Genomic DNA, 21,119 nt, shown 5'->3' with positions numbered 1-21,119 from the left:
AATAGTTAATTTATTAATTGAAAATCAAGTTTAAATAAATAAAATATCATTATAAGGCGTCTTGTAGTAAAAAAAAAAACAGAACAAATAAGGCATCTTGTTGTAAAAAAAACAGAACAACAAAACTAATTATTCCATGATAGTTTATATATCAGCGTTGTCACAGAGAAAATTCCAAGTCTTCAAATTCTGGTGTTTTCATTTTCATAGTAAAATGCAACTAATAGCTCTATAAAGTGAGGACAAAGGTAACAATGCAAAAATCACAACGAAGAGTAGTAGCAAAACGTTATCTCATCATAAAAAGGAGTTCAATAGAATGTGGGAAATTATCACTATTAAGTCTATAGAAGAACAAATAGCATAATCAGTGAGCCCAACCAAGTACATTAACCCAAAAACAAGACTCTCAAGAGACTAACGACACATAAACAACCCAAAAACTCTCGTTTTAAATGTCTCCTAGTGGGAGAGGGCAACTTACAGAATAAGATGCTCATCATTCATCAGCCTTTGGAGAATTTTCTGGGGTTCTGAGTGCGACTGGTGCGGTTGACTTGTGCTTGGTGACTTCTGCTCGAAAATCTTCAACTATGGAAGGATCCTTGAATTTCAAGGCAAATGTTGAAAGTGTGTCTTTCCCCTCACCAGCACTGTTCACGCACGCAAAAGTGATGCCTTTCTTGTCCATATTTGCAAGCTTCATGTCAGGGAAAAGGCTAGCATTCAGAATTAACCGATAATTTCCTCGAGCCCTCATAACAAGTCTCGCTTTTCCTGTCCCTGTTGTGGATACATTGACCTTCAGTTCCCCCTTTCCCCGTTCCTTCCAAGCTCCATCCATATATTCAAAAAGGATAGAATCAGCAGTGAAAACAGCATTCTCGTTTTCTTCTCCGGTTTCAAGAGGGACCTCTTGTTTGGGAGGAAATTTGGTTCCCTCACTCTTAGTGATGGTACTTGCCCCAGCACTACCAAAAATAGAAGAGCTTCCATTGTTAGAAACACCAAAACTGAAGGTGGTACTGTCAATCTTTGGGGCAGTACCATCCGTAGTAATCGATCCAAATGAGAATGAGGTACCAGAAAACCCTGTTCCAGTCAGACCAGAGAAAGCATTTTGGGTACTTGATAGTTGTCGAAATGAGCTAAATGGGGCAGCTTCTTCATTCTTTTCTGCAGCTGCCTCATTCTCTTTCTCCTTTTCATCTCCATCACCTTTTACATTCTTCCCTGTTTGTGCCTCAATAGTATCAGCTTCTGTAGACTTTGTCGCCCCATCTCCAGAATTCACACCTTCCACAACTTCCTCTACCACAGAGCTATCCTTTTCATCTCCATCACCTTTTACATCCTTCCCTGTTTGTGATTCAACAGTATCAGCTTCTGTAGACTTTGTAGCCCCATCTCCAGAATTCCCACCTTCCACAACTTCCTCTGCCACAGAGTTATCCTTCTCTTGGTCAACAACATTGGCATTTTTATCATCTGGTTGAGCTTTGGAGTCATCAACCTTGTCTTCAGGCTGTTTAGAATTATCATCATTGGCATCAGTCTTTCCATCTTTGGTAGATTCTTCTTTTGACTGTTCGTCAACCCTATTGTCAGATTTGCTTTCATCAATGTGGTCAGTTTCCTTACTCTGACCACTGTGTGCCTCTACCTGTGCAGGGGGAGCTGGGGATGTAGTAGGAGGAACCAACCGGATGGCAGCAAAAGGATTAGAAGCAGTTGGAGGAGGGGCAGCTGGAGTTGATGCTTGTGGGCGACGTACTTTCACTATTCTTCTTCTGGCCAAAACGTCATCACTTGCTTTCTTAAAAGTTCCTGCCTCTTGTTCTGGTTCATCGTCATCCAGTCCAGGGTTTTCACGAGATAGTTGGACTCCAGCAGCTCTCTTTTTAGATGGCTGAAGGTTTTCTGCATCTCCCATTGCTAGTAAAAAATAAAAAAAACAGAGTGGTGTTGTTTTTATTCAGTCACACAGCAGTCCCTGCATGAAACCATACCAAAACCTAAGCAAACACATTTGAATAATATGGCCAGCCCCTCCTAAGTACAAGAGGCCAAAATACGCATACCTCCCCTCCATCTTAGGGTATTCAAATACTAAATAAATTTATGAATCAAACAAATAATGCCAAAGGTTTCCAACAAATAATGTGTGAGTGCATTTTGTGGGTTAGAAAGAGAGAGAAGTGGCAAGAAAAGACAAGAAGGTATCAGCACACATACTTCACGTTGTTCAGCAAACTCACAAAGTATAACAAGAAGTTTTTTTCCAATTTTCCCAAAACCCCACCAGAAAAACTATACCAATTACAGAAGTTATGGAATATACATCTAACCATATGGTGGTGTCTAACCATATCTACTACAGTTTTATCCCCTGTATCTACATGCTCTATCTCCAAATATTTTAAGAACTTATGCGGTACATTTTCATTTTGTGTGTGCAACCTATGTTTTCTCTACAAAAGAAGCGTTGGGATGGCTGGTCATAAATGTAAAAAAAATGCAATATGCAAACATGAATATTGCATTTATGATATCAATTATGCTACTAAACTTATTGGGATATAAATCACTAGAGATATCCAAACCCATACATGCAAAAACACGGACTACAAATAAAGATACAAATTGCAAATTCTTAAAGAACCATGTTCTTGCATACCCAGAATACTCGAGTCAGACACTCAACGAGGAATATATGGGCAAAACCACAACATAACCAGCACGCTAGACAACCTAATTGTATCAAAATATAGTCAACAAAATGCAAAACAATGATTTCTGCATAGATGAAGGTAGATCTCAGAGAAATCTCTCCATATTTTGACAATTGAAAAAAAATCAAATCGGTACCTTTCAGCATCAATCAGAGCTGTCAACGAAAATTTCACAATCAATCAATTCGTTCTTCCTGCTTGAGAAGGTACTAATGTATCTCATTATATCTTTCAGTTTCGTTTTCCCAATATGAAAAATACTAACTTCACATCTTCAATTCAACAATAAAGAAAAGGATAAACGAAACACACAGACACAGAACACATCCGAACATCATTTCAGTTTTCCGCCATCTTTGAGTTGGTTTAATCGAGGTGCACACTAGCGCAAATACAACATAAGAAAAACCTAATTTCACAAAATCAAATCCATTTACGCGCGCCCAATCGACATATAAATAATTTGATAAAAAGAAGAGCTGAGCCACCACAAAATTGAAGAACGAAAAATGAAATGGAACCCGATAGATGCATGCGGCAGAAATTAGAAATACAAACCTCTGATACGGGCTCGGCTATGCTCGATTCAAACCTCGATTGCTTGGCTTTTGAATTTTGTTCGGATCTGCTAAAACCCTAGAACAACACGTGCTTGCAAGAGAGAGAGAGAGAGAGAGAGCGAGAGAGCGGGCAACAATCAAGCAATACTTCCCCCTTTTATTATTCTTTTTTCCTTCAATTACCATTTTCTATTCCTTCTTATATAGTAGTAATCTCATTTCGTTACGTGGTAACTAAACTCACACGCTCCGATCACGTAACTCACGCAATATTTGGGTTTTAAGCACCGGATCTTATTGATAAACGCAGCAACATAATTACAATGCAAAAGGAAAGGAATGATAACGAAAAAGACTCTGCACCACAGTGACAGAAATCCTAACCAACCAAGCACACACACAATAATTCTGAACAATCAGCTACGATCTAGTATTTATACTCTGTTAGCTCCTTCTCTCTCTCCTAGTCATCGTGCCAATTCCTCCTTCTTAGAGTGGTCCACGTGGCATTTATTCTTGTTACTTAACTACTTGATCCTACGTGCTCCCGGTGCATGAGTCACGCTACATGTTGCATGCGACTTAGCTCATTGAGCATGCAACATAACTTCCCCCCTAAGGTTCCTTGTCCGCAAGGAACGAAGGGAACCGTGTAGTAATTTCATGGGCAAACTCCCATGACGCATCAGCTGGGGGCCTTCCTGTCCAATGAATCAACCACTGGGCGACAGCCCGATTCTGACGCTTCACCATCCGTCTCTCCAAGATAGCCAAGGGAAAGGCATCGCCTATATGAGAAATCGAAGGGAGGTCAGGGACTGGACCAGTAGGCGGTGTAGAAGCCCGCAGCTGCGAGACGTGGAACACATTGTGTATCTGAGACGACGCAGGCAAGTTCAGCTTATAGGCCACTTGACCAATCTTGTCTAGAACTTGATAGGGACCAAAAATTTTTGGCTTTCATTGAACGTTGTCGGTAGGTTTGCAGCTTGACTAACACCCAATCACCCACAGCAAAGAGCCTATCCGAACGGTGTTGATCCACCTGTTTCGTCATACGATCAGCTGCTCTTTGGAGATTAGCCTTAAGGAGCTGAACCTGTTCTTCCCTATCTCGTAAAAACAGATCAACCGCCTCCACATTTGAATCACCCAGAAAGTACGGCATATGGAGTGGAGGAGGGAAACCATAGAGAGCCTCAAACAACGTCATTTTTATACTGCTATGGAAGTTGGTATTGTACCAATACTCTGCGAGAGACAACCATTGAGCCCAAGAGTGAGGTTGCTCCCCAACAGTGCATCTCAAATAACATTGAAGACACCGGTTAACCACCTCGGATTGCCCATCTGTCTGGGGGAGGTATGCAGTCGAGTACAAGAGCTCCACACCCAACATATTGAAGAAATCCTTCCAAAACTGACTCATGAAGGTAGAGCCACGATCGCTGACAATAGTAGCAGGTACTCCATGTAACTTGAAAACATAATCCAAAAAAAGAGTAGCAACCTCTTTTGCCGAAAACGGGTGTGATAAAGCCATAAAATGAGCATATTTGCTCAAGCGATCGACAACCACTAGAATAGCATTCTTCCCTTTTGACGTGGGAAGAGCCTCAATGAAGTCCATCGTCAAATCAGTGAAGAAAAATTGTGGTATAGGAAGAGGTTGTAATAGATCGGTTGAAGGGGAATTGTCCGCCTTGAAACGTTGACACACAACACAGACACGAACAAATTCCCGAACCTCCTTCATCATCTTAGGCCAATACACCACTGCTGCTAGCCTTTTGTAAGTAGCCAAGGCGCCCGAGTGCCCTGCCATTACTGACTTGTGGAAGGTAGCCATGAGATGGGCATTGAGCGCGAGATCCTGCCCAACCACCAATCTGCCCCGCCGCCGTAGCTCACCGTTACTCCAGAAATATTTCGGGTGAGAAGCAGAATCTCTCTCTTTGTCTGCGATCAGTTATTGTACCCTTTCATCTGCTGACCAAGAGCTCTTCACTTTGGCCATAAGCTCCAATGGAAACATGTAAGACGTGAGTGTAAAAACCGACATATCAGGCACACGTGAAAGCGCATCTGCCACAGAATTCTCCACTCCCTTCTTGTATCGAATCTCGTAATCAAAGTGCATTAATTTCGCCATCCATGCCTGTTGCGTTGGTGTAGTCAGCCTCTGCTCCAAGAGATAACGTAGACTCTGATGATCGGTAAGAATAACAAACTTCCGACATTGCAGATAGTGGCACCATTTCTTTACAGCCATAAGTATAGCAAAAAGTTCCTTTTCATATACCGACAGTGTCTGATGTCTGATGTCTCAGAGCCAAAACCTTACTTATAAAATGCAATGGGGTGACCGTCCTGCATCATCACAGCCCCTATGCCGACTCCAGAAGCATCAGTTTCCAAAATGAATTCCTTGGAGAAGTCAGGAAGAGCAAGAACAGGGACGGTTGTCATAGCAAGCTTCAATTGATCGAAAGCTGCCTGAGCCTGATCCGTCCATTTGAATTTGTCATACTTGAGTAACTCCACCATAGGCCGAGCAATCAACCCATAATTTTGCACAAACCTTCTATAATAACCGGTTAGGCCTAAGAAGCTGCGAACTTGCTTCGAGGATCTAGGAGTAGGCCACTCTCGGACTGCCTGAATCTTAGTTGTATCTGTTGCTACACCTTGCTGAGAAATGACGTGCCCCAAGTAAGCAACCTGATTCTGACCGAAGTCACATTTCAAGCGCTTGGCCAACAAGCTGTGCTCCCTCATCAGCTCAAAAACGATAGCTAAGTGCTCAACATGCTCGTCCCGGGTCTTGCTATAGATTAGGATGTCATCGAAAAACACCAATATAAACCGACGAAGATGAGACTTGAACACCGTATTCATCAAGCTTTGAAATGTCGCGGGAGCGTTTGTCAATCCAAAAGGCATGACTAAAAATTCATAGTGTCCCTCGTGGGATTTAAAAGCAGTTTTATACACATTCGAGGGATCCATTCAGACCTGCCAATAGCCTGATCGATGATCGATCTTCGAAAACCACCCTGCACCACCAAGCTCGTCCAAAAGTTCCTCTATCACCGGAATCGGATACTTATCCTTAACCGTGTTGGCATTTAGGGACCGATAATCCACACACATCTGCCACGATCCGTCCTTCTTCTTCACCAAGACGATTGGACTAGCATAAGAACTCCGACTATGCTGAATCACACCAGCTTCCAGCATTTCCTTAAGCATACTCTCAATCGCATCTTTTTGTTGCGCCGCATACTTATAAGGGCGAATGTTAATAGGCTCAGAACCTGCCTTCAGCACGATACGATGATCGTGGCTACGCCTAGGAGGTAACCCTTTAAGCTCCTCAAATATATCCGCAAAATAAGATAAGAGGTGAAGCAATTCTGGCCAAGGCTCAACCTGCAAGAGCGACGCACAACGCATAAGTTGACCTTCCACAGCCGACATAACCTCACCAATCCGAATGTTATCAGTGAAATGAGTATCACCCTCATCCTCAATATATTGGGACAGTAATTTCAAGCAAGTGAGAGATGATGCTTTAGGCCCCCACCCTTCACCTTGTAACACATACACCACACTATCGAGTATAAAACTCATACGCAATGTACCAAAATTCCATGCGATATCTCGTTGACAACCACTGCCCTCCTAGTATTAAATCATAGGTATCCAAGAGTATCAGATGAACTATGGTGCTAAAGCATGACCCCTACATCTCCCATTCAAAATCCTTGCAAACTTGATGACACTGTAACATCTGACCATTAGCCACCTCAACAGCTACCATAGGAACATTTACGAGAGAGAACTTGAGTTTCTGCGCTACTTGCGAATTCACAAAATTATGTGTGCTTCCGGTATCAATCAGTACTCTCAAGTTACGCCCCTGACACCGCCCTCTAATACGCATGATTCGCGCACCCTGAGTTCCCCACATCGCATTCAATGACAATTGAAGATCAACACCAGCCTCAATTTCCCCCTCCAACCCTTCCTCCGCCTCACAGTCATCCTTCCCACAGCTCTCATCGACCAACTGCATCACAAAGGTACGTCTCCTATTACAAGAATGGCCAGGCCCGAACTTCTCCGGACACCAAAAACAGAGCCCCTTAGCCTTCCTCTCGTCTAACTCCTTTGGTGTTATTCGTAACACAGGTTTACCCCCTCCGGAACGATTATTGTTAAACCCACCCCGAAGGCGGCTTAGTGGTTGACGTTGTCACTGTGAGCGACTTGCTGCTGGAGCTAAAATTCGAAGGTTGCACACTGCTATTATAGCTCGGTTTAGGCTTACCTGTAATCGCCCTCACTGTGAGTTCCTGGAGCTTGGCCAAAGCATACGCATCAGCTAGGCAAGTCGGTTTGAACATCCGAACCGGTATCTGCAATTCGTCGAACAATCCGGAGAGAAAGAAGCTCATAGCCTGGTACTCACGGATACCCGTGCACGGATACAGCTCCTCGAATTCATCCATATACTCCTGTAAGGACCCGGTTTGCCTCAGATTGCACAGATCCAAAAGAGGATCAGCATAAGCGTGGGTGCCAAATCGGGCGGCGCGTCCGTTGGCATAACAATTCCATGATCGATAAGCGACATCACCATGAAGAGTGACGATGCCTTTGTGCCATTGCAAGGCACGACCCTCCAGATGCAGGGCTGCAACACGAACTCTCTCAGATTCCGGAACACGCCCAATTTCGAAGAAAAAATCTGCTCGCATCAGCCAACCTTCCAATCCGGCACCGTCGAATTTAGGAAATTCATAACGAGTATGTCTACCCAGATCTGGCGGCAACTCCAAATTTCCCACTCCAGCCTCCGGCGGTTTTGGCTCCTCCTTCGCGAGCAATTTATGTTGTTGGGTAGAGAGCAGCGCAATGGCCTGCTTCAATTCCTCAAAATTTATTTCCACTATGGTCTGCCTCTGGCCAATTTCAACCAACATTTCATTTGTATGCCTCTCCATATCCATCAATCTCTGATCCGCCTCTGCACCCCTCGTGCCCGACGCCATCCGAGGAATCGCAAGCTCTGGTACCGCTTGTTACGTGGTAACTCAACTCACACACTCCGATCACGTAACTCACACAATATTTAGGTTTTAAGCACCGGATCTTATTGATAAACGCAGCAACATAATTACAATGCAAAAGGAAAGGAATGATAACGAAAAAGACTCTACACCGCAGTGACAGAAATCCTAACTAACCAAACACACGCACAATAATTCTGAACAATCAGCTACGATCTAGTATTTATACTATGTTAGCTCCTTCTCTCTCTCCTAGTCATCGTGCCAATTCCTCCTTCTTAGAGTGGTCCACGTGGCATTTATTCTTGTTACTTAACTACTTGATCCTACGCGCTCCCGGTGCATGAGTCACGCTACATGTTGCATGCGACTTAGCTCATTGCATGCAACACATTTCCTAATTATCGGTATGTTTTTTAAAAAACTGCATTTAATACTTCTATCTGAGATAAACGGCCTTGTTGACTTGTTCGATAGTATAATTTCTATGTTCAAAAGTTTACATCATTTGATTAAACATTCAAAAAGACGAAAACATTATCTATTTTGAAAGAGAAACAAATTAATCTCTGTGATTTATTTAGACTTTTATAGTTATCCTGCTTTATTATCCTTTTAATTTGTTAATAGGACAGGGATTGAAAAGTTTACTTTTGAGAAATTCGTAATCCAAATAGATCAAACATTGATTAATAAGCAAAATTATGAAGTATGATATGTATATTTTGGTACATTTAGAAGAAATTGATGATTAAAAAACAAGGTTGTCTATTTTTAGTAATTCAGACTTATCCTTAATATAAACAATTCCTAAAATTACTAAACACGTGTCTCCTCTCCACAACGATTCAACTTTCTACTTGTCAAAATTATCCTCTCAAAATATTCACCAATTTCTTATACCATTTCCAAAAACTCTATTTCAGACAATAAGAGGAAATATAATTTCCCAAAGTTTAATTTAGTGGGAAAAGACTTGAGATTTAGAGAGAGGATTGGACTGATTCGAAGTGGAATTTAGAGTATAACGCAGCAAACTAAAATTAACATCTTTGACAATGAGTTGTGTGTAGATATTGTACCATAATGCAGCTGTGTATCTACGATTCACAACGCCACGCACCAAAGAGATTTACGAAAAGGCCCATGTCTCAACTAAACTAGACTACTACACGATGAACACAACTTACTTCGTCTTATCAAGATCGGACAGGATGAAGTCACTCTGGTCGCAGACCATATAGAAAACCATAATTGATCTTCATAAAAACTGTACTAAGCAAAACATCTCAAAGTCTATGTTGTGTATGTCTTCAAAAATAGCAGGACGAGTCTGGGTCTGAGTCTTCGTCTTCAGGCAAACAACCTATAGCATATCTGTGACAAGGAAACTTCAGCTGTCTTAATATGGGACAACAAATTATATAAATATGAGAACAAAGAGCATAAACTACATATCACTAAGGTTCTACAATCCCTTTAGTTGAATACTAAGTTATTCAAATAGGAGTGTGAGCTGATGGGGTCATAGAAATTTTAAAAAGTACTCCCTCCTTCCGCAAAATCAAGTCCCATTTTACCATAAATGAACCTACAGCTAAAACTCTTGTTTTAATTTTTATAAGTATGACACTAATAAATAAAAGTGGGAGCTACATTCTACTAGCGTTTCCAATCCACTTTCTTTCCCATTTCTTGAAACCAGCGCGAGTCAAAATGGGTCTTTATTTCACAGAACGAGTATATTTTTAGAGCAGACAATGAAATGTGCATTTAATGAACAAGTACGGGGGTCATCAATTGCTATTAGCAACACCTATATAGACACATACAGATCCTAATAATTGATCAGCACAATAAACATATATTTATTACGCACACCAATCTTCATTTCTTACCAAGAAATATAGCAGACATCTGCAACCATCTGTCTTCAATGAACTCAGCCAGGTTGCGTGAGCACTGCCAACTCAGCAGGAAGAGGAAGAAATAAGGATCTAATCATATGAGTTAATAACAGTTAATTAATGGAATGATAGGGCAGAGAATATGAGATAAGAGAATCCAGTTAACATTATAAATGCCACATGATTATCCTATATATCTAGAGAGCTTCGACTTGATCTCCAAATGAACTTGAGAAAAATTTCACACAAAATGCATGATAGTGTTGAACATATATATACACCTATTATACATCAGGAAATAAATTGTGTCCCAACCTAATTTACATGTCAAAAAATTTCCTAGAGCTCAATGGTTATTAATGATGTACTATCAATTTAGCTGAACTCCGATATTCTAGAGGTAGATGAAACAGATGCAGCAAATGATAGATGAATACAATAGAATTAAAAAGGCACAAGAATTACAATAAATGGAAGTCAACAAGCAGCTAAAAGATTATCAAATAATCACCAGAAACAAAACTATGAATTTCACACCATTCCAACAAATGGCTTTTAGGCTGACGGTTTCACTCCCAACTCTTCCTCTGCCTCATTTCCATTGACGAGCACAGCACCATCTGTAGGGTCAGCATCCACCACAACAGCCTCTTCATGACTCTCCCCATCCACTTGTGTGTCATCCTGCTCTTGTGACAATTCACCATTTGTCTTTCCATCCTAAGCAAATTCGAGAAACATAATGAGCACTCAGCACCAATGACGTCACAAGAAATCTATTGTTTGGATTTTGACATTGTGGGAGAAAGATGAGCATGCAACAAAATATACTAAAAGATAATTAAACTTCAGCTAGTTCATTCTTCAATGCCAGGCAGTAACTCACAAATTACAGAATGTTTATGAAAAAAATCTCCTCCGAAAACTTATGCAGATATCAGGCACGGGTAGATCCGCTTATGATATAAAATTATGTAATTTAACAATAAAATGGATGAAAAATTAAATAATCTACCTCATAATCCAAGCCACCATTTTCTAGGTGCTCATCTTCTTCGATTTGCATGGTTCTGAAGATTTCTACAAGACTTGCTGTTGATCTATCAGCATGGTGTATGTATTCAGCTGCTGGAGGCAAATTACCCCTACAAATGCAAATGCGGAATGTATAACTATTGACTACTACCAGAACAGAATTTCATGACATGTTAGGAATTGAAGAAAAGAACAACGGACCCCACAACAGAAAGTCAAATCCATGGCTATCTAACTTGCGGGATATTACAAACTGAATACCAACCTTGTCTCAGCAGCTTTAGCTTCAACAGCAAGTGCGACTTGCCAATCCTCAAACATATTTGGATATTCTTCAGGGTCAGCAAGTGATTCTGCAGCTTTTTGATTAATCTGTGGATAATATTCAAACCAAAAGAAAATCCATGTCAACAACCTCATGATATTAGTTCCTTCTATTTAGACTTAGAAAAACATCCATTTTAATCAAAAGTCCCAAAAACAGGAAAACAGAAATCACATAAGCCATTACCTTGTTGAGGTCCTTTCTCCAAAGAGCAACAATTTCTGACACCTTACTTGGAAGGTAAGACCGAGCCATCAATGCAGCTTCTGGTATCCGATTGCTGTAAAGGTTTCTTGATTTACTATTAAAAACATTTAAGTAAATGGTCTAACCAGACAAATTTAGCAAAATTGCATACCTCTCTACCAACAATTGTAGGCAGTCCTCCAATTTACCCGACATAAACAGACAAAGGAATGCAACATTGTTTTTACCATGCTCTTTTGCAAGAGAGGCAAGTTCACTAATCCCCTCGGCATTTCCTAAGGATGAATAGAGTAGCAATAAACCACTCAGGTCATTAGCTTGCTTCAAACACTCTTCTGCCATCTCCAACTGAAATGCAGAACAGGCGCAAAATAAAGTTTAGCAAACATATCAATATGATCGAAATGTGAGAGAAAATCAACAAACACTACATTGAAAAAATCAAAATCAAAATTCATTTAACATGGTCAAACAGCATATTTAGATAGGGAAGTGAGGAACAGGGAGTATATCTTTGTTTTATGTAAGACAGCGATGTCATAGTTAAAAAATCAGCTCATCTTAATTAAAGTCTTCAGAAAAGTAAATTTAATCAGTTTCAGCAGAGCATGATATCAAGAGAATACCATTCCTCTAGACATGGCTAATTCACCCAATTGTTTCCATTTAGCCTCACTTTGTGCATCTGTTGCTATTTCCTGTAAGGAACAAAATGAAAATGGATTTGTAAAGGCAACTTCAGTACAAAAAACAAGAGAGATGAGAACCTTACAAAAAAAACTACTGAATGAAATATATGCTCCCCACATATTTTTAATATTTGATAGGCTGACCAAACAAGTAACCGCAGTTTACCTTTGCAATGTCTAGCTTTCCTAGCTGTATGGCTAACTCAAATCTGTAGTCGGGATCGGTAGCAACTTCAAGTGCATCTTCTATCATTCCTCGTGATTCCAAGAAATGGGCGACACTGTCAAAAAAATCAAATAATATTAAAACGTGAAGTATATTGTTTACTGTATTAGGAAATTATGCCCTCGTATCAAATAAAATGATTAAAAATGAAAACGTGGAAGCAGCATATTCAATAGTAATTTTTTCACACTATTTTCCAATTTCTCACTAGTCTGAGTTTTTTTCCAGGGAATAAGGAATGTTAGTATAACATTATTGACCTCGGGATGAAACCCAGAATGTTGAAGAATCCGAGATGTATATTGCAGCATCAGTTAAAATCAGAAAAACTGATAAGTATTGATGTCTTGGATCTTACTGTGGTCTGTTATTCATAAAAACAAGACAAGTATGCTTACAGCATTCTCACTTATTGAAAAGCAGTAGTGATGAGAGCTAATAAGGTAAATATATTATTTTAACTAGCTAAATAATTTCCACAATCAATGGTGATAACTGCATGTCTCTATATCGTAAATATGGCGCTTTTATGACAATCACGCATAATGGTAGGGAGAATTAAGTAGATTAAGACAGTTTTGAAGTCAAATGACAACATTAAATAGGTTAAAGACCTGTTCTGATGCTCCTTTGGAATTGATTGCAGGACCTTATTTGCCCTCTCCAGATCACCCCTCATCACAAGAGTCTTGTACTCAATCAAGCTGAGCAGCAATGTATATCCAATAACACTGGAAAAGAGGATTCATAAAACATATCAGTGATCTAGAACCAAGATGGAAGGTTCTCTTCCCTCACTTAAAGAGTTAGAAGATTTGGGTTTGTAGAGGATAAGTTTAAACAGAATTATGCACTTGCACAATGTAAGGAACAAAATGAAACAGTTGCTTCTAGAATTGAGTGAAGAACTCACTTAAATTCTTTGTCGATGAGAAAAACACGGCTCTGATTAGCAAGATACCCAAGCAGGTACATAGGCCGGTCTAAATGAAACATAGTTGTCACCTAAGATGGCACATAAAAAAACATTGACTTGACATAAACATGTGTTTATTCTCATATTTATAAGTATATTAACTGCAGAAGATTATAATATACCTCTCCACCGACACAGTAATTAAGCCTCCAAGACGAGTTATTGTAGATAAAACAGTCCCCAACCCAGAGACCAGTTCGTACTCTTTCATTAATTTCATAAAGAAGCTCAAAAGCATCTTCCACCCCTTGTTCATCTACTGATCGCCCACTATCCAGATGCGCAGAAACAATATCCTGCTGCAATAGATAGTCTGATCCAGTCACTACTAAATAAAAACTATGACACAAATTCAGAAGGACATTAAGGTGAATAATATGCTTACATTATACTTAAGTATGTAGAATGACGTATCACTGGCAATGGCCACCAAATCCCCACTATCAGCCCAGTAAAGATTCTGAAATGGATTGACAAAAGAATCAATAACCACATGGAATATATTGTATATGGTGACAGCTGACAACATGATTGACAAATGTATCATGGATTTAACTTCCTCACCTTAACATTGACATCAATTCGACGTATCAACCTACATTCAGCCCAATCATAGAAACAAATAAAATCATTTGAGCATATTGCCAATAATATGCCGCCATAGATGCGCTCAGCCGAAAATGTAGGGCGGATGCTTTTCTTCTCCTGAAAGAGACATCATTCCTAGTATTATTTTTTAACTGATAAATTAAAACAACCTACTGAGGTATAATAAATTCACAGAAACAGACGAAATTAAAAGCACAGCATACATGAAATGACTATGAAATTATGCACGAAATAAAACTGCTGCAAAATGAAGGACGATGTAAGTTGGATGATCTCAAGCTAGAGAAAAAGCAGCACAGCAATCATTTGTTCCGGATCCCCCCCCCCCCCTCTCAAAAAAAAGAAAAAGGATAAGAGAATGGCATTAAAGGCCAAAACCAACCTGGAAATTTTTGGTATAGATCTTAATCCTTGATGTACTTTCCCTAACAGCATATTCTCCTTCCGTTGACCAAACAAATTCCAAAGCCGAGCCAAAGGATTTGTTTCTCCATGCCAATGCTGTGTATATGATGTACTCACCATCCCCGCATACAACAACAAACCTACCATTAGGATTGTGCTTCAAACTCTGTCAAAAGTACATGGCTATGAAAGTTAATGCAAAATCAAATCAGCCAAATAGTGAATAAAAATATGAACAACAAGCACCAACAACATGATAAAAGAGACATCTCTTTCCATTCAACTATCAAGCAAGAGTGATAGAGGAAATGAACTCTAGATATTTCTTTATTAAGAAGCCTGTCATGATCCAAGCTCTCCATGAACAGTAGCCATAGGTTAGAGGTAGTCACACTACAAGATTGAGATAGCCATCTCTATAATAAAGCCACGCCTATAACATACCAGTGTTGTTAGGGTCGCGGGGCGCCCCGGGGCGATGAGGGGGGACCCCGGGTCGCGGGACGATGGGGCGACGGGGCGAGAGACCCACGAATCGGGGCGCCAGAATAGCCGAATGATGATTATATTTGTGTCTCTTTTATAAGTTTGTTGCTTGAATGTTTATCACATCAAATAAATCTACATACATCATTACTCCATATCACATCTGAATATGGACCCACGAATAAGGGCGTACAATTAGCCTAATTAAGCTATATCTATACTTTTAATACAGGTTAATGAAATACATTGTGTGAAAAAGACTTCTTGGTGTGAAAGTACCATTTTCTAGATTATTTATCATTTATGTAGTAATATTTAAAGGTATTTAATCAATATAATGAATATTTTAATTTAAAAAAACTAAAATTTTTACTTTCCTAACTTGTAGAGTGGGTAAAAAAAAGAATTATTGAGTAATAAAATAACTGCACTAACTAATGCATTGGAATCGATACAGACTCTAACTTGAGTGGGTGAATAAGAATTAATAATTTAATTAGACTAACCTAGTGGTATAAAAACTAATTAATTAATCTAGGGAAATATCAAAAAGTGGGTCGCAGAGATGATGAGGCTGAGAAAACAATTAATTAATCTAGAATAGAGGAAAAGGTGGATTAAATTAATGAATGCCTCGATTCTCTACCCATTAAAGCACATCTCCATTTTCAAAACCCAAAAAATTTTGTTAACACAACAGGAAAACCTCTTCGGCCCGCCCCAGTCGCCCGTCGCCCCCACCGCCCCAACTGCGCCCCAACTGCGCCCCATGAATCTCGCTCGACTCACCCATGTCGGGGCGAAGCCGGTCTCGACCTGAGCGCCCCACGCCCCGAGCGCGCTCGGGTCGCGTTTTTAACAACACTGTAACAGACTAGTTGAGAGTTGAGAGTTGAGACTTGCATGATCGATCATCAGCACTATGCCAAATAACTAACAACATGCCTCCTAAATGAATATAAACAAATGATACAAAAACAAAATAAATGAAGTGGACGACACAGTAGATACTCTAGAAATACAGAACTAAGAGACATGAATTTGCTTTTAGACTAGGGACAATAACCTGTGGATAAAGGTCACAGGTTCCCAACTCCTTCACAGCTAAAGGCAATCTCTCTCCGTCAGCAACCTGAGACAGAAATATAAAGTAATTTCGGATAGTACACTGTATTCAGAACTATATTATTAACCAGGAAGTGTCATACATCATAATCGGCCCCAACACTCTTAATGTTGACTGTCTGGATCTCATTATGCTTAGACCATATGATTTTCCCACTGTTGTCCATGCTTGCAACAGGTACTTCTCTACCAAGCTTTACCATTATGGTTCCTTCATCATAGCCAATTACAACCCTGCAGATAAAACTCATTAAATCCAGGTGCCCCCTCCAATTAAAATATAAATGCATACATTACTTTTTCAAGTATCCGTGCAAATAAACTTACCGTCGTGATCCTCTCAAGTAACTAACAGCCCAAACTCTTTCAAGTCCATAATTCAATGTGTTTTCAAGTCTGCAAAATAATGAAGTGACTTGTGAGGCATCAATTAATGTGCATCCAAAATCTTATGTAGAAAATACTACAAAATACAAACATAACGAATTACAGAAAAATATATATATACATGCATGCACGCACACACACATGTGCATTCAGTTCACCATTCTCAACATTGACATGACAGCATAGAAAGGGAATGCAAGAAAAAAAAAGACTAACAAAAGGTGTATACAATATCAGCAAGAAAAAATATTATTTTGAGACACAGAATGTATAATGACAACACCCAGTTACATTTCAGCAATCAATCCGACTAACTAAAAATTTGTAGACGATGCAGACAATTTATGGGAAAAAAAAACTAGAATTTAGCGTGGGAAAATTAAAAGGAGAAAATTATTGTAAAATGGTTTTTGCAGTAATAAATGCTATTTAATTGGTTGGAAATATAAGGTTTGAAAAAACTCAACAAGTGTAATTCAGCTACAAGCATAAAGCCATAAACTCACCTATAAGTGGTGGAATGCCATATGCGAACTGTACCATCCTCAGAACCTGTTATTATAATGGGAAGTTCAGGGTGGAAACAAACGGCCGAAACATTATGTGTGTGGCCTTCTAGTGTTTGGACACAGCTCTTTGTCTGATAATCCCACACCTGTTTACAAGTTCTCCAGATAATTTAGATTATGCACATACAATCTCATGACAATTGATGTAGAAAGACAAACAAGGTACCTTAGCAGTGTGATCATCAGAGCCAGTGATTAAATAAGGTTTATCACCACCAGTAAAATAATCAACACAGTTTACTCCTTTCAGGTGAGCATCAAGGGTAAAATTTGGATCAGGGGAGCCAAGGTTCCAAATCTGCAAAGAGAAAACAAACAGATATGTATCACAGATTCACACACACTTAATTAAACCTTCAGAAAAAACTGACTTAGAGACAACCATTTTATACCTTAATTGTGCGATCGAGTGATGCACTAGCAAAAGTATTGGTATCTTTGGGATTAAAAGTCACTTGCATTACGTAGTGGGAGTGACCCTCAAATATTTGTGTGCATGCCCACCCCTTTTCCCAGTCCCAGAGCTTTATGAGCATGTCATCTGATGATGACAACACATAGGGGAGAGTGGGATGAACTGCCACACACCTGATATAATCTGTGTGGGCCTCAAATACTTTAACCTTATCCATCGTATTGTAATTGTAGACACGAATGAACATGTCGTCAGCACCAGCAACCACCCACTGCTTTCGTGGTATAAACTTAGCAGATCTAACTGCATTGTTTTGTAAGGAATTATCATTAAAGGGATTCTACCAACATGAAAAATCAATTTAAACTTCTTTATCGAAAAGAAACACAAAAGGTTCAAATTGTGCACCTGGAAGTTCAGTAACCTCAAAAGATTTAACCATTATCTGCAGCAATAATAATAAACCTTTAGAACAAACTTCAAGTGTATAAAAACGTAACAGAGAGGGTAACTTCAGATAGCAAGTTATCACATAGCATATAAGATTTCAATTCTCTATTCAGATGAACATAAACATTATATTTTGTACATGTCACCATTTTGCATAGTACAGAACAGGTAAAAAGATTAAATCCTTCAAGGAACCTACTTCACAAGTGTATGAAAGGGGTAGAATACATTATAATTGGGAAAATTGAAAAACAGTAAGTATTTGATGGTGGCATCATTTTGCACAATGGTGATGTTACTTTAATCCTGAAAAGATCAAGACTTTAGAAACTACAAGTTTCAAAGGTTTACAAGCTCTTGGCAGCTCGAAGAAGGAGAGTTTATCAGCAACATTCAGATGTATAGCTACCGTCACTCTTCTATTTCTTAGTACTCGCACTTGTTCCTAACCATAAAGGCTTTGAAATTTGTGCTCCTTGCTAAAGAAATTGAAAGAAGTTCTATTCCGAATCTCATATTAGAGCGTGAGGAAGATGTTAGAAGGTAATTCAAGGATCCATTTGGAAAGTTCTCATGCAAATCCTTTTCAACTCAATCTTACCATGCTTCCTTTCTTGAAACCTGTCGGGATCTCTATGTCTAGAAAACTACAGGCCTTCTTATATTTATTAGTCTTGGGAAAGTAACTTGCATATGAGAGGTTGCAAAATGCATCTTAAAGTTCTTCTTTCCCCAAACTGGTATGTCTTGGCATATAGTGTTTCATTGTCACATTCAGTCAAAAATTTGTTTTTCTAATCTAGGTAGTTACATGCAAAAGAGGTCAAGCGTTAAGGGATTATTCTTCCAGCCATTGATCATCACGGCTACAATTAGTATGCAAATCTGATACGAACTGGCGGGTCTACAGGAGAGGAGATCGGGAGGTGGTTTGGCCAGCAAATCCGGAAGATTAGCAAGAGAGTTGGAAGAATTGGAAGATATGGCAAGGCACAAATATCTCGGCAATATCTCGGCAGTTTTTGTTTTGCAGATTTGTTTTAATTGTTTTATTTGAATTTCCATGTAGTCTATATATATGATTTCTCTTAGAGATATAGATCATCTTGGAGAGATCAGTTTATTGGACGAGTTTTTCTCGTAGGCCTCCTTCGTGAGGATTAGGCCTCTGCGGAGGATTTCCCTTTCTTGTTTTGCTATTCAGTTTCTTTCAATAAAGCCGAGAGTTCAATTCCCAAAGGTTCTTGTTATTTCATTGTGGCAATTTACCAAACAGGTGGTGTGTGAGTACGTTGTGTGTCAATTCGTCGAGCATATCTCGTGCTCGCATAGGATCGGCGGCCTTAACTCCTAACAAGATCATTGAGGATCAAGCATAATTCATCGAAGTGGTATGGGAAATAATGAAGTTTGGACTTGCTCAATCACTCTCAAATCATAAATATTCAAGGATTATTGTTTCACACATGTTTAAATATTTTCTATTTGTATCTTTAGCTAGACTGTCATCACCATCCAGGAACCACTAATCCCTTTGCGAAAAGGGATACTTTTCCTATAACAAAATTTCTACTTTCTTGGTAGAAGACTTCAAAATCTAAGAAAAACACCAATACAAAGGACTTTTATTTTCTGATGCAAAAGATTAGCTGTATATTCATCACAGCACAAAATTGCATTGCCATATTTAGCCAATCCTTCTACCATGTCAAAATCAAATAATTAGAGATACAGAATTACACAACATCTAAGAAATGTCCATGTATTCAGTGTGATTAAAATCTTCTATAGGATTGAAATTGCATATGCAATTGTATTCTGCATACCTGGGTCTGATAATTCCAGATGCAAACAGTCCCCGAATACAGACTCGCCAATATCCTGAGGACGTACCAGAAATCATAGAAGCAATGAGAAATTTTAAGCAATGAAACAGACATCTAAATTGTACTACTACTTGTTATCCCACATCTCAGTAAGGCGTGCAAATGCAAAATTTATATATAATTATATACATACAAGTAAGCCAACCAAAGAGAAGAAGCAGATCACAGCCTAGAAGTAAAGTAATAAACAGAACAAAAGGACTGAAACGTTAATAGAAACGCGGTTGCAAGGGCTTCGCATACCATGGCTCTGTTGGATGTAGATCCACAGACTTTACTCTTTCTGATCTTTGCGCAAGTTTCCTCTGATAGAACACATCAAATTTATCAGCATCAACTAATCACTCACTCACACAACAAAAATAAATTCTCAATGTAAATTGTAAAATGAATACCTTGATTTCTAGTCTGAGCGGCTGCAGCACACCACCAGAAAATCCAACACCAAAAGAAGCAATAAAAAAAGTCGAGTTAGCAAACAATATCAGCAGCTCCAGATCTCAAACAAGCCGCAAACCAATCCAAACAAATCACAAAATACAACATAAAAATTAAAGCAATTAGAATGCCGAATCTCTCACGCATATCAGAAACATGAAACTGACAGATACTCCAAATATTTTCCAGATCTGATACCCAGCCGCATGCGCGAAATCAATCAGCAGAAATACGGAAGCAATACGACTCACCATTTTCTACAGCAAGCTCTGCAGCTGGGAAAGGCAATCGATCTTACAGCAAGATCCACCGAGCAATACGCAATCGAATGCTGCGATCAAGAGCTATTGGTATGCGAAATGGGAAGAGAGAAATAGAATGGGGGGTTTTGCAGTCCCACAACAAACCGAGCAAAAAAAAAGTAACAAAAATCGATCGAAGAGATGAAGGTGAATTTTCCTTTTTTCTTTTTTTAGTTATTTAATTGAACATAACTATTTATTGATGATTTATAAATCCAAAATAAAGGTGTCGACGAATGAAACCATATACTATGCTGAGTAATCTAACGCAATCAAGGCCGTTGATAAGTGTGACAAATCAGAATGAACGGTTGG

At 39.2% G+C, this 21,119-nt stretch overlaps 3 protein-coding genes across 6 annotated transcripts; all 3 read right to left on the bottom strand.

The window, feature by feature from the left end:
- Positions 1 to 276: 276 nt before the first annotated feature.
- Positions 277 to 3,468, bottom strand: LOC121795110 (nuclear pore complex protein NUP50A-like). Its single transcript, XM_042193557.1, has 2 exons — positions 3,291 to 3,468; positions 277 to 1,993 (listed from the first exon to the last, which is right to left on the bottom strand). Exon 2 carries the CDS (start codon positions 1,931 to 1,933, stop codon positions 500 to 502), a length of 1,434 nt encoding a protein of 477 aa, XP_042049491.1. The 5' UTR covers positions 1,934 to 1,993; positions 3,291 to 3,468; the 3' UTR covers positions 277 to 499.
- A 2,833-nt stretch (positions 3,469 to 6,301) lies between these two features.
- Positions 6,302 to 8,349, bottom strand: LOC121796622. Its single transcript, XM_042195434.1, has 3 exons — positions 7,555 to 8,349; positions 7,068 to 7,364; positions 6,302 to 6,976 (listed from the first exon to the last, which is right to left on the bottom strand). The coding sequence occupies exons 1-3, from the start codon at positions 8,347 to 8,349 to the stop codon at positions 6,302 to 6,304; spliced, it is 1,767 nt and encodes a 588-aa protein (XP_042051368.1).
- A 1,019-nt stretch (positions 8,350 to 9,368) lies between these two features.
- Positions 9,369 to 20,978, bottom strand: LOC121795091 (coatomer subunit beta'-2-like). Of its 4 annotated transcripts, none has more exons than XM_042193536.1 (26): positions 20,754 to 20,978; positions 20,460 to 20,480; positions 20,308 to 20,369; positions 20,005 to 20,059; positions 18,137 to 18,173; positions 17,706 to 18,031; positions 17,480 to 17,611; positions 17,251 to 17,399; positions 16,685 to 16,753; positions 16,441 to 16,591; positions 16,299 to 16,364; positions 14,724 to 14,912; positions 14,297 to 14,437; positions 14,118 to 14,192; positions 13,855 to 14,028; positions 13,670 to 13,761; positions 13,371 to 13,487; positions 12,697 to 12,811; positions 12,468 to 12,539; positions 11,993 to 12,189; positions 11,821 to 11,914; positions 11,575 to 11,681; positions 11,290 to 11,419; positions 10,812 to 10,994; positions 10,266 to 10,329; positions 9,369 to 9,744 (listed from the first exon to the last, which is right to left on the bottom strand). In XM_042193536.1, the coding sequence occupies exons 1-24, from the start codon at positions 20,754 to 20,756 to the stop codon at positions 10,830 to 10,832; spliced, it is 2,739 nt and encodes a 912-aa protein (XP_042049470.1). In that variant the 5' UTR covers positions 20,757 to 20,978; the 3' UTR covers positions 9,369 to 9,744; positions 10,266 to 10,329; positions 10,812 to 10,829. The 4 variants fall into 4 exon arrangements, with proteins under 4 accessions (XP_042049470.1, XP_042049469.1, XP_042049468.1 ...); XM_042193535.1 differs by having other exon boundaries at positions 10,266 to 10,364; positions 10,786 to 10,994; positions 13,855 to 14,031; positions 20,754 to 20,977; XM_042193534.1 differs by having other exon boundaries at positions 10,786 to 10,994; positions 13,855 to 14,031; positions 20,754 to 20,977.
- Between the last annotated feature and the right edge of the window lie 141 nt (positions 20,979 to 21,119).

This window comes from Salvia splendens, chromosome 3 (assembly GCF_004379255.2).
Source record: "Salvia splendens isolate huo1 chromosome 3, SspV2, whole genome shotgun sequence".
Taxonomy (NCBI): Eukaryota; Viridiplantae; Streptophyta; class Magnoliopsida; order Lamiales; family Lamiaceae; genus Salvia; species Salvia splendens.
Note: the sequence above shows the minus strand (reverse complement) of the source record. Positions and strands in the feature narration are given on the sequence as shown.